The sequence below is a fragment of the Apium graveolens genome, chromosome 9, assembly GCF_009905375.1.
Source record: "Apium graveolens cultivar Ventura chromosome 9, ASM990537v1, whole genome shotgun sequence".
In the NCBI taxonomy this organism is placed as follows: domain Eukaryota; kingdom Viridiplantae; phylum Streptophyta; class Magnoliopsida; order Apiales; family Apiaceae; genus Apium; species Apium graveolens.
The window spans coordinates 288,882,431-288,899,201 of NC_133655.1; the positions used below are offsets into that span (position 1 = coordinate 288,882,431).

At 40.2% G+C, this 16,771-nt stretch overlaps 1 protein-coding gene across 1 annotated transcript; it reads left to right on the forward strand.

The window, feature by feature from the left end:
* The first annotated feature begins 894 nt into the window (after positions 1 to 894).
* Positions 895 to 1,284, forward strand: LOC141686563 (uncharacterized). Its single transcript, XM_074491588.1, has one exon. It carries the CDS (start codon positions 895 to 897, stop codon positions 1,282 to 1,284), a length of 390 nt encoding a protein of 129 aa, XP_074347689.1.
* The last annotated feature ends 15,487 nt before the right edge of the window (positions 1,285 to 16,771 follow it).

The following is a 16,771-nucleotide window of genomic DNA, read 5'->3' on the forward strand; positions in this document are numbered from 1 at the left end:
AAGAAGCCAAACGGAAAGTGGAGAATGTGTGTCGACTACACGAGCCTCAATGCTGCGTGCCCTAAAGATTCCTATCCCCTCCCAAATATTGACCAGCTAATCGACGCGACTTCGGTCCATACCATGCTCAGCTTCATGGACGCCTTTTCGGGATACAACCAGGTTCGCATGAATCCCGAAGACATCGCCAAAATGGCCTTCATTACTCATAGGGCAGTTTACGCCTTCATCATGATGCCTTTTGGACTCATCAACGCTGGAGCCACCTACTAGAAGATGATGAACACAATTTTCAAGAGCCAGTTGGGGAGGAACATGGAATCTTATGTAGACGATATGATCTCCAAGTACTCACCACCCCAGACCACATAAAAGACCTCAAGGAGTGTTTTGACAACCTGAGGAGGTACAATATGAAGCTGAATCCGGAGAAATGTGCATTCGGGGTACCTTCAGGCAAATTCCTGGGATTCTTGGTCAGCAAAAGAGGAATAGAAGCAAACCCAGAAAAGATCAACGCCATCATGGAAATGAAGATGCCCCAAATACAGAGGGACATCCTGAAGTTGGCAGGATGCCTAGCAGCCCTGCGAAGATTTATCCCGAAACTGGCGGAGAGATGTCTCCCATTCTTCGAGTTGCTGAAAGGTGCTCGGAACAAGAAGCTAGTGGATTGGACACCAGAATGTCATTGAGCTTTCCAGGAGCATCTTGGAAGCCACTCCCGACATCACCATACTTCAGATCAACAGAGAAGAGAACTCCAAAGCGGATGAGCTGTCCAAGCTCGTGTAGAATTCCTCCGACCTCGTTAGTTCAGTATACTTCGTAGAACTTAAAGTACCCAGCACAGAGCGAGCTGAGGTCCTGTGCATCGGGAGCCCAGACAATTGGATGATTCCTTACATAGCTTACTTAAGAGATGGGACGCTCCCGGAAGACCAGAACAAGGCCAGATATTTGAAGCACAAAGCTGCTCGTTTCTTCCTGGAAGAGGGTCAGATATACAGAAGAACCTTTTTCGCACCTACCTTGAAATGTGTAGACCCTGAGGAGGCCAATTATTGCCTCCGAGAGGTTCATGAAGGCATCTGCGGAGACCACCTGGCAGCCAAAGCTCTAGCTTACAAAATCATCAGGCAAGGGTATTACTGGCCCACGACACACTTCGACTCCGTCGCTTACGTCCAGAAGTGCCCCCAGTGCCAGAAATTCAGCAATGTTCCCAAACAAAGCCCGAGCCTGCCAGCATCAGTGTTATCTCCTATCCTGTTTGCGGTATAGGGCATAGATATCATGGACCCCTTCCCTCGAGCAAAAGGCGACCTCCGCTACGTCTTGGTAGCCATTGATTACATGATAAAATGGGCAGAAGCTAAAGCCATGAGGACAATCAACCAACATGATTGTATCAAGTTCATGGACGCGATCGTCATGAGGTTCGGGATCCCTGTAGTCCTCATCTCCGACAATGACCCACAGTTCGTCGGGTCCGAATTTGAAGCATATCTGAAAGAGCTCGGAATCAAGCACAAAAGAGCGTCGGTTGCACACCCTCAGGGAAATGGACAGGTCGAAGTAACCAACAGAACCATACTTCGGGGCCTGGAAAAGAGACTAGAAGAAACCAAGAAAACTTGGCATGATGAGCTTCCAAAAGTCTTGTGGTCCTACAGAACCACCCCCAGAGCGGGAACAAATGAGACCCCCTTCAAGCTTGCATACGGTACCGACGCCCGCATTCCAATCGAAACCTGGTCCCCTTCCCACAGGGTCGTCAACTTTGACGAGATCGCAAACATTGAAGGACTTAAGACCAACCTGGAACTCCAAGATGAGATAAGAGACGAAGCGGTAAGAAAGATGGAAGGATACAAAGAAAAGACAAGACTCTACTTTGAGAAGAAGGCCAAAATCAGAGAATATGAAGAAGGAGACCTGGTACTCCGACACACCGAGGCCTCGGACCCAACTAATCAGGGAAAGCTCCAGCCCAACTGGGAAGACCCCTACAGGGTTAAAGAAGTACTCCGGCCAGGAACTTACAAGCTAAGCTACCTCGGGGGGACCGAAGTCCCAAACACTTGGCACGGAGCCCGCCTAAGGAAATTCTACCAGTAAAGATAGGTCGCACATTCCGGGATCTCCTCCACTTTTAGGATATAACAGCTTGATGTAATTTTCAACATTTCCCCCCAGAATGTACTTTTGTTCTAATGATTTAAAATTTTAAATTAAACCCCCCCCGGGGACTATTACACAACCCAGGTGTACTTAGAAAATTTTACTAAGTTAAAATTTTAAACTAAAACCTCTCCCGGGGACTACAACGCGCACCACGCGTACTTAGTAGGATTTTGGGAAAAGGAAACAAAAGCAAATACGAAAGGGAAATATATTTACATATGTTCCCGAGGCAATCCAGGTCCCGGGGCAAATCCAAATAAAGTCATACGAAAACAAGTTAAGCGAAGTCTAAAAGCCACAAGGGCCAAGTCTGAAACAAATTACGAAATAAAATTACATGGCACTAAGCCTGGGTCTTCATTCTTCAAACTTCGGGAGGAGGATGGGTCTTCTCACGCCCATCTTCGGGAGGCGGAGGCGGCTGAGTCCCGGAAGTACCCGCCTCAGCTGCTCGGGCTTCTTCACGGCGGAGCTCTTCAGCAAGGTATAACTCTATGAATCTGTCCATGTCGCCACCCGGATTCTCAGCAAGATAGGCAGGAGCAACATCCCAGCAGATATTCACCTTCTCAAAGATATTGTTGTTAAGCTCCTCGTAGTAAGCAGGAGTACCCCAGAAAGACTCCAGCACCTCCTCTGCCGGGGGCCTAGCAGCAAGCTCCTTCTTCATGTTCTCCACCTCCGCCCGGAGGGATCCCACCAACTGCTCTGCAGCCTCCCGAGACTTCACCGCCTCAGCAACGACTTGTTTATGCTCCCAGGACTCTTTCTCCTTCACCTCCCAATACTTGGCGAAGTTCTCCTTCTCCTTACTTAGCTCTTTCAGCGTAGCCTTGGTCTTGGTCTCCCTTATGCGGAAGTTATGGAGAATAGTAGAGCATCCGTTGATCCGAGCATTGGCCTGAAAACAAAACGGCTAAGTACTAACACAAGGACAGAAAAGAAACTGTTAAGGGAATGACCTTACCTTCGAAATGTCCCGGACTAGATGATCGAGGAAGGTATCCAGATCATCCGTGGCATAGCAGTCAAAGTCAGCGGGGGTAGCATAATTATCAAACATTTCATTCCGGCGATCATCCAAGGTCATCCGAGCCAGGAGGTTCTTCAGCGCATCCTCCTCCACCAACTTTTGGCTCTCTTCTTCTGAAGGACCCGATCCCGAAACCCTCCTACGTTGTGGGGTTTCGGACCCACTAGCAGCATTCGTCACAGCCTTCTTCTTCCGTCGATTCAAAGACCCGACCTCCACCTCCTCCGGCTCAACCACCTCAACCTCCTCAGGCTCCGGGACAACAGGCGGGGTAATCACGGGAGCACTCTGCCTCACACTGTTACCCGAGGAACCAGCATCCCGGGTCTGTGAACCGCTACCTGCACCAGCTACCCTCTTCCCCGAGTCCAACTGCACGGCACCACCAATCTTCTTGAACCTCCCAGCCAAATCCTTAAATTGCTGCGACATAGCGTAATGGAAGGGATTCGGGAGGGGAAGACCTGCATAAGGAACAACAATCATTCAAATGAATAGGACAAAGATATATGTTATTCCTAGTGAACTAACAATGAGATTTACAGAAGGGGGGTTGAATGTAAATCTCAAAACTTTTTCAAGTTTTGAGCAGTTTCAAAGGCTGTGTGTTTAAGATAAACAAGTGTGTGAATTGCTTTAAGCTAATACAGACAGATATATATTCAAGCACAAAAGTACAGAACACAACAGACCTTAAAAACTTTTCTGGTGGATTTGTTGTTCCACCAGAGATGGTATTTCAGAAAATCTGTGATTCAAGAAGTTGATCACAGCTGCATCCTAGTACAAACTAGATAATTTTTCTCAAGATTTTTCTAAACAGCTCTGGAAAAATTCTATTCTAATTACTAGCTGCTACTTGGTTTATATAACACCAAGTTTACAAGTGAAGACAAAGATAAAAAGTACAATAATAAAATAATTTCTCCACTTGTTTCTTCTCCATTTTACTCCAGTGCATTGTTGACTATTGCCTCTTTATACTAGAGTAGAACGGCTGCTTTTTCTGATGTTCCTGAAATAGGCTACCACATCTCAGTTGTCTCTATCAACCCATGTGCTTCTGTTTGTAGGTACAACTACCACTTGTCAACTGCTATTTAACAGAACATCCATTGAAGCCTTCATCCGTTGATGGCTTTATCCGTTGATGTGTTAGCAGTTGAAGCTCTATCCGTTGATGCACTCATCCGTTGAAGGATGTTATCCGTTGAAGCTTTAGAGACATCCGTTGAAGCTTTGTTTCTCATCCGTTGAAGGTCTTTAAGTTATCCGTTGACACCATTTCATTTATATAAAATTACAAGGCATGAAATATTTACAATTGGCATTCCTATCTGCATATCCTTTAGTAGTCAACATGACTTATAATTTCCCTCAACATTTAAGAATTATATCTCAAATTCAGAGACTGAAATGTGCTACAACACTAGACTTATTTCTAAGTAAAGTTACACCATCAACGGATAGCCAAAGTGGTCTTATCCGTTGAGGCTACAAACACTAGATTTCTACTGAAGTGTTTTGTTAAACATATCATCAAACTAATGCACATATATTCCTAACAATCTCCCCCTATTTATGTCTATAAGAATTGTAGACATAAATTCAAGGTTAACTTGATGATAACAAAACACTTAACAAATATATGAACTGAAACTAAGTAGAAATTTAAAAGTGCTGCAAAAGTGTATGTACCAGAAGGTAATTGAAGATTTACAGTGTTTCCAAGGGTGCTCCTCTAGCCTGAGCAAATCATCTTTTTCTTCTTTGATCCCTGGTTTTCTTTCCTATCCCTTTGTCATTTTCCTCAATTTGGAGTTGGAGTTGTCTGAAGAATTCAACTTCATCTTCATCACTGATATCCAACTTAGATTGCATTTTTTTGAGAGTTTCATTGCTGGCAATCTTGAGTTGGTCTTCAAGTCTGAAAAATCTTCTGACTCCTTTATCATCTCTGAATTCCATCAACCAATGAGGTGATTTGTGAATTGTAGTTCCCCTTTCTTGAATGAGTAAGGTTCTGGGCAAAGCATTGGGCTCCCTCCAAGTTTTCCTTATGTTGGCAATCTTGTTGAGAATTTCAGTCTTGGCAGTCCTGGTAAAGCCAGAATCCTTTTGTATGGCTGAAAAGACTCTGATCAAGGTAGAGTAGCCTTCATTCAGAATCCTGTAGAGAGGCCATGTTCTTTCCCCAGCTCCTTTGTATCTGAACACCAATCTCTCTGGTAGCTGTCTGTAAGCAGCAATTCCCCTTACATCCTCCAGCTCATCCAGATAGAGTTCAATGTCTGAAATTTCTTTTATGTCACAGATGTGAACATAATCATCTTTAGAAATGGGTGGCTTAGGGTTAGGTTTATGTTTTTGAGTGAATTTCTTAGAGTTTAGGGGAGATGTAGATTTGGATTTTCTTTTCTGTTTCTTTGGTAGTGGAAGAGTGGTTAAAAAGGTAGGCAAATTGATGGTGTCCCAATCAATAGGTTCCTCTTTTGGGATGATTGGTTCACCATGGATGTTTATAGTGGGATCAGCAACAAAGGGTTCAGGTATGGAAGGTAGAGATTTAGTTTCTTCAGTGTTGCCTTCACTCCTTCTATGTGCCTTGGCCTTTCTTCTGTTTCCCTTCTGCCATTCCTCTTTTTCCTCCATGCTTTTACCAAATATACTCTCAAAAACCTCATCTAAGTTTGCAATCTTGTCTTCACCCCTGACTTCAATTCCTTTCTCATTTTCAACTAGACTTGACTTTAGCTTTTGTTCAAGCTTTGCTTGTGCTCTTTTGTCAGCCTTGAGTTTTTCAGCTTCTTTCTTTAACCTTTTGGTTTCTTCCCTCTTGGCTATTGAGAATTTGGGATGTCCTTGCATCACACATATGCTCTTTCCCTCTCTAAAGATAATAGCCATGTTTCTCCTTACTGCCTCATCCATGGTCTCCTTGTATTTTATGATGCTTGTACCCAAAACTTTGTCTTCATCAGGCTTTGGAAGAGGAAAGTCCACTTCTTTCATCTGAGCAAAGTCTAGAGGGTTCTCTGTGGAGTCCTTGCTGGATCTGGTGTTGGGCTTGAGAACCATAGGTTTTAGATTCTTGAAAGAAGTCTCTCCAACCTTATTTCTCCTTTCTGGCTTGTGCTCCATATTGATTGGTTCAACCTTTGTGCTATGTTTCACAGATATTGATTTATCTTGTGTTGAGCCAAACAGTTGTTGCATCCTTTCATCAATTCTCCTCCTTTGCTCTTTCACTTGAATTTCAGCTGCTGCTAGCTGGATTAAATCAATTCCATCAGGCTTTCCTTTGATTTGAATGATTGGAGAAGTAGTGATGGCACGAACTAGCACTTTAGATATTTGGATTTTTGTAGATGGCTCTCCTTCCCCTTCCCTTTTACTCTCCCCCTTTTTCTTATCATCAAGGAGAGGGGTCAAGTCCTGTGCTTTTGCCAGCTGCATAAGTAGATTTGTTTGAGATTGTTGGTTGTGAAGAATGGTGGCCACAGAATCTTCAATAACTTGAACTCTGTCTTCCAATTTGGCCAGCCTCTTTTCAGTATGTGATTCCTTTTTCAATCTCAACCAAATGTCCTGCATTGTACCAAAGGGCATGACTGAATCCAGTTTTTCAGAATTGTAGGATTTCAAGTCAGCAATATCCTTTCTGAGTTCATCCACACTCAGATTCTGTCTTACTTGCTGCAACTTCATGAGATGCAGTGAGTCCAAGTGAGCTGTAAGGATAGCCTTTGTACCAGCATGAGAAGTTTTCTGAATGGCCTGTTTGATAGTACTGATTTGTTTGACTAAGGAGACATTGAATTGCCCTGTTGTAGACTCCTTTGTGAAGGCCCATTCAGGTAGATTTGGAATAGAACTAGGGCCTTCATCTCCCCCTAAGTTCATGCTTCCATCAGAAGAAACAAAGTCATCATCATCAGAATTTACTCCAAATTCTTCAAATGACTCACCAGTTGTTGAAGGCATCTTGTTAATAGCAATTTTGTCCCTTTGAAGAGATGCTGTTGTATGTACTAGATGTAGTGTCTTTTCTGCCTCCACATTGCCCTGTGCAGCCAATACTTGATAGGCTGAAATAGGATGAGTAAAAGTGTCAGCATCCAAGGAAATGTTATCAATTACAGCTTTGTAATGTTGCTGAAATTGTCTTTCCTTTTCAGCATCATTCACAATCATTGACTTACTAGCAATGGCTGGATCCATCCTTATATCTGCTGTACCTGCCTTTCTCTCATTTTCTCTATGTTCTTGCATCAGGGGCTCCCCCTGGCTCACACAACTCACTCCCTCACCTTCACCTACTAAGGTGGTACTCCTCTCACTTACTTTTGCCATGCTGGAAGAAATAGCATGCATATTTGAGCTCTCAATCTCTCCTTTTGCCTGGGAGCAACCCAGCCTCTCACTCAAATTGTCACTCCCTTCCCTCAGTCCTAGAAGTGATTGTACAGTTATCAAGTCTTCTACACTTGGAATTGTTTCAGTTGTGTGTGTAGAGACTATCAACGGATGAGGAATAGCCGTTGAAGGTGAAACTGATGGTATCAACGGATAACTGCTGTTAAGCTTATCCGTTGAAGAACAACCACTTGTCAACGGATGAGTGATATCCGTTGAAGAAGGAAAAGAAGTAAAAATTGAAAGTGATATAACTGTTGAATCTGTGTAGATTGATATGAGTTTTGGTGACACAGATCCTTCAATTACATCTGAAAGAATTTGCGGGTGATCCAACAAATCATCTAAAAGATGATGATCACCTGTATTTGAGTGGGGCTCCTCCCTGAGTTGTAAAGAGGGAGAATCAGGAATTGATGGGAATAACATATCCACATCTAGAGATGGTGAAGAAGTGTGTGGTGATTGATGTGTGTTAATTGTGAGAGAATGGGGCTGTGACTCCACATTTGTTGGAGCCACATCAAACTGAGTTTGAGAAGGCATAGATACAGATGGATGTATCTGTGCAGTGTGTGCACCCTGTGTAGAAGATTGGGTTCTAGCTCTCTTTCTTCAAATAAAGGCTTTTGTTGGTGAGTGTTTGGCTTTAGTGTCCCTCCCTCGTTTGTGTGTTCCTGGTTGGGAACTATTTTCAATAGTTACATCCTTTTGGGAGGATGCAGCTAGGGATATGCTAGTAACCTTTTCAACCACCACAGCTTTTTGAGAAACTGTGGCTTGGCTAGCTTGGGAAGCACTTTTCTCTCCTTCCTTATCCTGGGGGTTTCTTTGATGTTCACACCTCCCCTCACCACTCACACCCTGTTCACTCCCCTCAGGGTTAATGGTAGGTGTTTCAACTGTTGTCTTTTGAGAAACAACAGAGGTGGTTTTCTTTGTCTTTGATTTCGAAAGTTTAGTTTTGGTGACCTTGGTAGGAATCTGTTGGGGCATTGTCACAGATTCCATGGCCACACTAGAAGATAAAGAAATAGAGGGGTTGGAAGAAGTAGGAGTTGTAGAAGCAATTACCTCACCTACCTGAGGTGCATTCATGATTGGTAAATATACCAATGGCACACTGCTGTTGAGATCCATTCTCAATAAATCAGCAAGAACTCTTTTCTCTTGTGCCCAGCACTTGAGTTTATTATTCTCATTCGTAATGACCAAACCTTCAGCAACATGGTTAGCCAATAACATAAAGAATCTAGCATAATAGATGTTGTTAGGTCTATTAGCTTTGTTACCTAATCTAGTACCTAATTCTAGCATAACATAGTTGCTAAAATTAAAATACCTATCAGAAACAAGCATATAGAGCATATTAACAAGAGATGAAGTTATGGCATCAAAATTGCTAATTTTCCCAGAGAAAACCTTGATAAAGGCATCCCCAAGAAAACTCCATTCTTTCCTAAGGCCTTTTCTTTTAATACTCCCTAAACTAGCAGAGTTAAGAGAATAACCTATGGAATCTAACATGCTGGATACATCATTATCAGTGTGTGGTGTCATGGCATTGTTCTCAGGTAATTTAAAACATGCTAGTAAGTCATCACAGTTAACACAGTGATTTTTACCTTTGAGAGTGAAGGAGATAGTCATATCTATGGAGTTGAACTCAGCAGTTGTCCAAATCTCCTCAACTACTTCACAGTAAATCGTTGGGGCTTCCAGCATTGCATAGCTAAGTTTACAGTTTTTGATGAAGTCCATCATTTTGTGATAATCTGAGTGGGCTTCATTCTTTTCTACCAAAGCTATGAAATTGTTCTTCTCATAGATGAACCCAGATTGAGACATAATCTTTACTACTGGTGCCATTGTTGTGAGTAGAAATTGCAGAGAATAACTTGAAGGTTTTGCAGAGAGAAAATGGTAAAAGCTTTGAAATTTCAAGAAAGCGTAAAGTAAAAATGAAAAATCAGAAGGGCTTATATACTTTCTCAAATTAAAAAAAATATAAATAAGAGATTAAACAATAAATATGTGTAAGTGAATTTCAGTCGTTTAAGAATAAACTGTAAGTATTCTAAAAACTACCTTTAAAACAAATACATACAGCTGTATGTATGAGTATCAACGGTTAAGACAATAGAATCAACGGCTGTGAAACACTTGAATCGACTGATGTGATATTTCAACGGATAAGGTAAACTGTCATCCGTTGAAGAGCACTTCAGTTTTATCCGTTGATGGATAAAAATTTCAGAAATGTATATGACTTTCAACGGATAATGAACATCCGTTGATAGAACGATTTTGACTTTCAACGGATAGGGAATATCCGTTGATGGAATAATCTATGTTAAAAATCAAATTTGTTCTTGCAGCTAATACATTTCAGGCTTCAATTCAAATTGCAATAAGGACATGAATTTTAAGAGTAATTAAGCATACCTAGCTCACTTACCAATCTTGTGAATGTTGATTCATCAAGTGGCTTGGTAAATATGTCTGCAATTTGTTGTTCACTTGGAACAAAATGAAGTTCCACTGTACCTTTCATCACATGTTCCCTAATGAAGTGGTACTTGATATCAATGTGCTTGGTCCTTGAGTGCTGCACAGGATTCTCTGTTATGGCTATGGCACTTGTGTTGTCACAAAAAATAGGAATTATATCAACATGTAGTCCATAATCAAGGAGTTGATTCCTCATCCATAACACTTGAGAGCAGCAACTTCCAGCAGCAATGTATTCAGCCTCAGCTGTAGAAGTAGAGACTGAATTTTGCTTTTTGCTAAACCATGATACAAGCTTATTTCCCAGGAATTGGCAGGAGCCTGTTGTACTTTTCCTGTCTATTTTGCAACCTGCATAGTCTGCATCTGAGTAGCCAATTAGATCAAAACCAGACTCTCTAGGGTACCAAATTCCTAGATTTGGAGTCCCCTTGAGATATCTGAAAATTCTTTTAATAGCTACTAAGTGAGATTCTTTAGGGTCAGCTTGAAATCTAGCACAGAGACATGTAGAAAACATTATATGTGGTCTACTGGCAGTTAAATATAAAAGTGAACCAACCATGCCTCTATAACTTGTAATGTCCACAGACCTTTCAGTCTTATTTAATTCAAGTTTGGTGGCAGTGGCCATGGGAGTTTTTGCAGATGAACATTCTATTAAGTCAAACTTCTTTAAAAGATCATAAATATATTTAGTTTGACTAATGAAAATTCCATCACTAACTTGTTTAACTTGTAAACCAAGAAAATAGGTTAGTTCTCCCATCAGGTTCATTTCATAATTACTTTGCATTAGCTTAGCAAACTTTTTACAAAGCTTATCATCTATAGATCCAAATATTATGTCATCTACATAAATTTGAACAAGTATACTAGAGCCATTAACATTCCTAAAGAAGAGAGTTTTATCAACAGTACCTCTAGTGAAGTGATTCTCCAAAAGGAATTTTGATAAGGTTTCATACCAGGCTCTAGGTGCTTGCTTCAGTCCATAGAGTGCTTTCAACAGATAATACACATAGTCTGGAAAATTTGGATCTTCAAACCCTGGAGGTTGACTTACATAAACTTCTTCCTCCAATTTCCCATTTAGAAATGCACTCTTGACATCCATTTGATAGACTTTGAAATTGGCACGGGCTGCATAGGCTAGAAAAATTCTGATGGCTTCAAGTCTTGCAACAGGAGCATATGTCTCATCAAAATCTATTCCCTCTTGTTGAGAATAGCCTTTAGCAACCAATCTGGCTTTATTCCTTATGACAATGCCATTTTCATCCATCTTGTTTCTGAATACCCATTTTGTGTCAATAGGACTCTTGTTCTTTGGTTTGGGTACCAGCTTCCAAACATTGTTTCTCTCAAATTGGTTCAGCTCTTCCTGCATAGCTAATATCCAATCTGGATCCAATAAAGCTTCTTCCACTTTCTTAGGTTCCTCCTGAGATAGAAAACTACTATACAGACATTCATCTTGAGTAGCTTTTCTTGTTTGCACTTTAGATGATGCATCACCAATGATCAGTTCAAAGGGATGATTCTTGGTCCATTTCCTTTGAGGTGGAAGATATACTCTAGATGAGGTGGCCTCAGTATTGTCATGATGTGAGGCAGAGTGTTGATTAGTTGAAACTCCCCCTGAGTTGTTGGTCCTTTGCAGGGAACTTGGAGTTTTATCAACTGATGATGTAAATCGATTATTCGTTGATGAACTATGATCAACGGATGCTTCATTTTGTACTTCAACGGATGATGCACTATGTCTTTCAATGGATACTGCATTGCCTCTATCAATGGATGCAGAATTTTGTGCATTATCCAAGGGCATGTTTTGAATCCCTTTTGAAGTGTCATCTCCATCAGTCTCCTCTTCACTATCATCACAATATATCTCAATGTTGTCAAATTTGAGTCTCTCATGGTGTCCCTCATCTGTTAGTCCATCAATCTTTTTATCATCAAACACAACATGCACAGATTCCATAACAATGTTGGTTCTTAGATTGTAGACCCTATAAGATTTTCCAGCTGAGTAACCAACAAATATCCCTTCATCAGCCTTTGCATCAAACTTCCCTTTATGGTCAGATTGATTTCTCAGTATAAAGCATTTACATCCAAAGACATGAAGAAAGTTTAGAGTTGGTTTTCTTCTCTTGAACAACTGATAAGGAGTCATGCCTTTAGCTTGATTGATCAAAGAAATATTCTGAGTGTAGCAGGCACAATTAACAGCTTCAGCCCAGAAATATGTTGGTAACTTTGATTCTTCAAGCATTGTTCTAGCAGCCTCAATTAAAGATCTTTTCTTTCTTTCAACTACCCCATTTTGCTGAGGTGTTCTTGGAGCTGAGAACTCATGCATGATTCCATTTTCTTCACAGAACAGCCTCATTGTCGAATTCTTGAACTCAGTTCCATTGTCACTCCTGATATTCCTAACCTTCAAGTCAGGATGATTATTGACTTGCCTGATGTGATTGATAATGATTTCACTTGCTTCATCCTTTGATCCAAGAAAATAGACCCATGAAAACTTTGAGAAATCATCTACAATCACTAAGCAATATCTTTTTCTTGCAATTGACAATACATTGACTGGTCCAAACAAATCCATATGTAACAGCTGTAATGGTTCATCAATTGTTGTTTCAAGCTTCTTTTTGAATGATGCTTTCCTTTGTTTGCCTTTCTGACAAGCATCACACAAATCATCCCTTGAGAATTCAACAAGAGGAATTCCTCTAACTAAGTCCTTTTTGACTAGATCATTCATTGTCTTGAAATTCAAATGGGATAGCTTCTTGTGCCATAGCCAACTTTCAACTGGACTTGCTTTGCTGAAGAGACAAGTAATAGATTCTGCATCAGTAGAGTTGAAGTCAGCTAAGTACACATTTCCTTTTCTAACTCCAGTTAGAATTACTTTGTTGTCTTTCTTACTGGTGACAACACATGCTTCAGAATTGAAGGAAATTGTATTCCCTCTATCACATAATTGACTGATGCTCAGTAAGTTGTGCTTGAGACCATCAACTAATGCAACTTCATCAATGATGACATTCCTTGTTGAAATCAAGCCATATCCCATAGTAAACCCTTTGCTGTCATCTCCAAAGGTTATGCTAGGGCCAACTTTCTCCTTAAACTCTGTGAGCAGGGAAAAATCTCCTGTCATGTGTCTTGAACAACCACTGTCCAAGTACCATAGATTTCTTCTGTTTCCCTGCACACCATAAAATCAATCAAGTTGATTTTGGTACCCAAGTTTCCTTGGGTCCATTCATGTTAGCCTTTCTCCTAGACTTCATTCCTCCTTCATCTTTAGACTTAGGTAACTTTGAGTCAACCTTGATCTTAGATGTAGTTGGTTGAGGTGTAGGGTTAGTCACAGAATCATTTAGCACATTTGGAATTTGATAAGGCATGGATTGTGCAAACATGTTATTCCACATAGGCATATTGTATGGCATTTGAGGCATACTAAATGTAGCAATATAAGGATTGTTAAAATATGGCATGTTTGCAAAATGTGCATAAGGATTCTGTTGAGACATAACAGGCATAGCATGCAGAGGTGATGCAGACATATTAGGCATGGAAGAGGGTACATGTATGGGAGATTTCTTAATAGATTTGCAATTAGCAGATAGATGATTAACACTATTACAATGCACACAGCTTTTTCTAGGAGCATACTTATCAGGTGTGTAATTGTTATGTTTGTTAACCCCTACCTTCCCATTTCTATTAGATTTCCTTTTAGTTTCCTTTTTATCCTCAACCACTTTGAGCCTATTCTTTAACTGTTCTAAGGTCATGTGTCCTATATTCACCTTACTGAAATCTTTGGATGTGCTTGCTTCTTCTTTGACAAAGTTCTTGGAAGTTGAACCAAACTTTTTGTTGAGTTTCTTTAGATTTTCACTGTTAGAAACATCTGCCTGTTTTAATTGAGGAACCTTCAACGGATGCTCCTTTTCTTCCTTCAACGGATAATTTTCATCATCCGTTGATTCCACATCCGTTGACAGCCCATCAATTAACTCCATTTTCTTTTTGTTTTTATCCCAGGCAGTCTCACAAAATGATTCAATTCCCTGGACCTTGACAATTTGAGCACTAACATCCCTAGATGTCTTCCAGGCTTTAATCACCTCTTGCTCTCTCTCTAATTGATTAGAAAGTATTTCTACTTTCTTAACAGATTCAGCTAGTTCATTTTCAACAGATATACAATGTAGCTTAGTTTTCTCTAGGTCAATCAACTTATCTTCTAACACAGCATTTCTATTACTTAAAAACAGATTGTTCTCTTTAATCCTACTATTTTCTTTAGCAAGAGATTTAAGAGACACACGCAAGTGATACAATTCAGTAGACATGTCATTAAAAGCATCATTGCACTCTTCTTTAGTAAGCTGTGTTAAATCAGTATTGATTACCTGGTTGCTTGATGAACTAACTTCATTTTCCTCAGAATCAGCCATGAGAGCCAAGTTGACATATTCCACATCTTCATCCTCTTCTTCTCCATCAGCTGCCCAGTCTTTTTCTTGAGTAATGAAAGCCTTCTCCTTTTGCTTGAGCAGATCAAAATATTTTTTTTTGTAATCTACTTGGTCAAATTTCTTCTTTTCAGTAGTTGGCTTTCTGCACTCACTTGCAAAGTGTCCACTTATACCACAATTGAAACACTTGAACTTGGATTTGTCCACCATGTTCTTATGAGGTTTAGTGGCTCTAGTGTTTTTCTTAAATTTTATCTTTGCAAATCTTCTGGACAGAAATGCAAGATGCTCATCAATACCATCAGAGTCATCTTGGCTGGAGTTGTCTTCATTCTCAGCAACTTGCTCTTTCCCCTTGCTTGATTCTGATTTGCTTGTGCCATCTTTGGAGTTTAATGTTCATCTCACAGTTTCTTGTCTGCATTCTTTCTCATTTTCAGCTACCAAGGCAACTGAACCTCCTTTCTTTCTTCCCTTCTCCAATACCTTATCCTGTTCCAGCTCTAGTTCATAAGTCTTCAAGATTCCATATAATCTTTCAAGAGTGAAGTCCTTATAATCTTGAGAGTTTCTCAAGGAGACAGTCATGGGTTTCCATTCCTTTGGTAAGGATCTTAAAAATTTAAGATTTGAATCCTTCACCTGGTACACTCTACCATACAGCTTCAGTCCATTCAACAGCTTTTGGAATATATTGAATGTGTCATTTAAAGATTCATTTTCTTCAAAATGAAAATACTCATACTGTTGAATGAGAAGCTGCATTTTGTTTTCTTTTACTTGTTCTGTACCTTCACACAGTAGCTGAACTGTGTCCCAAACCTCTTTGGCAGTTGTGCAATTTATCACATTATCAAACATATCCTTGTCAAGACCATTAAACAAAATGTTCATAGCCTTCTTATCCTTGTGGACTTCTTCTGTGTCTTCCATTGTCCATTCTGCTCTAGGTTTTGGAATGGATTGACCAACAACAATTGTGGCTGTAGCAACTGTGGCTACTTTGTGGGGAATGTGAGGACCATTCTCAATGCAGTTTACATAACCTTCATCTTGGGAGAGTAGATGAAGGTGCATTTTCACCTTCCAATGGTGATAACTGTCTTTGTCAAGAACTGGGATTTTTACTCCAATATCCTTCTTACTCATCTTTGTTAGTTTCCAAGAACTTTAAACTCTTTGTATGTCAAGAGCCTGCTCTGATACCAATTGTTATTCCTAGTGAACTAACAATGAGATTTACAGAAGGGGGGTTGAATGTAAATCTCAAAACTTTTTCAAGTTTTGAGCAGTTTCAAAGGCTGTGTGTTTAAGATAAACAAGTGTGTGAATTGCTTTAAGCTAATACAGACAGATATATATTCAAGCACAAAAGTACAGAACACAACAGACCTTAAAAACTTTTCTGGTGGATTTGTTGTTCCACCAGAGATGGTATTTCAGAAAATCTGTGATTCAAGAAGTTGATCACAGCTGCATCCTAGTACAAACTAGATAATTTTTCTCAAGATTTTTCTAAACAGCTCTGGAAAAATTCTATTCTAATTACTAGCTGCTACATGGTTTATATAACACCAAGTTTACAAGTGAAGACAAAGATAAAAAGTACAATAATAAAATAATTTCTCCACTTGTTTCTTCTCCATTTTACTCCAGTGCATTGTTGACTATTGCCTCTTTATACTAGAGTAGAACGGCTGCTTTTTCTGATGTTCCTGAAATAGGCTACCACATCTCAGTTGTCTCTGTCAACCCATGTGCCTCTGTTTGTAGGTACAACTACCACTTGTCAACTGCTATTTAACAGAACATCCGTTGAAGCCTTCATCCGTTGATGGCTTTATCCGTTGATGTGTTAGCAGTTGAAGCTCTATCCGTTGATGCACTCATCCGTTGAAGGATGTTATCCGTTGAAGCTTTAGAGACATCCGTTGAAGCTTTGTTTCTCATCCATTGAAGGTCTTTAAGTTATCCGTTGACACCATTTCATTTATATAAAATTACAAGGCATGAAATATTTACAATTGGCCTTCCTATCTGCATATCCTTTAGTAGTCAACATGACTTATAATTTCCCTCAACATTTAAGAATTATATCTCAAATTCAGAG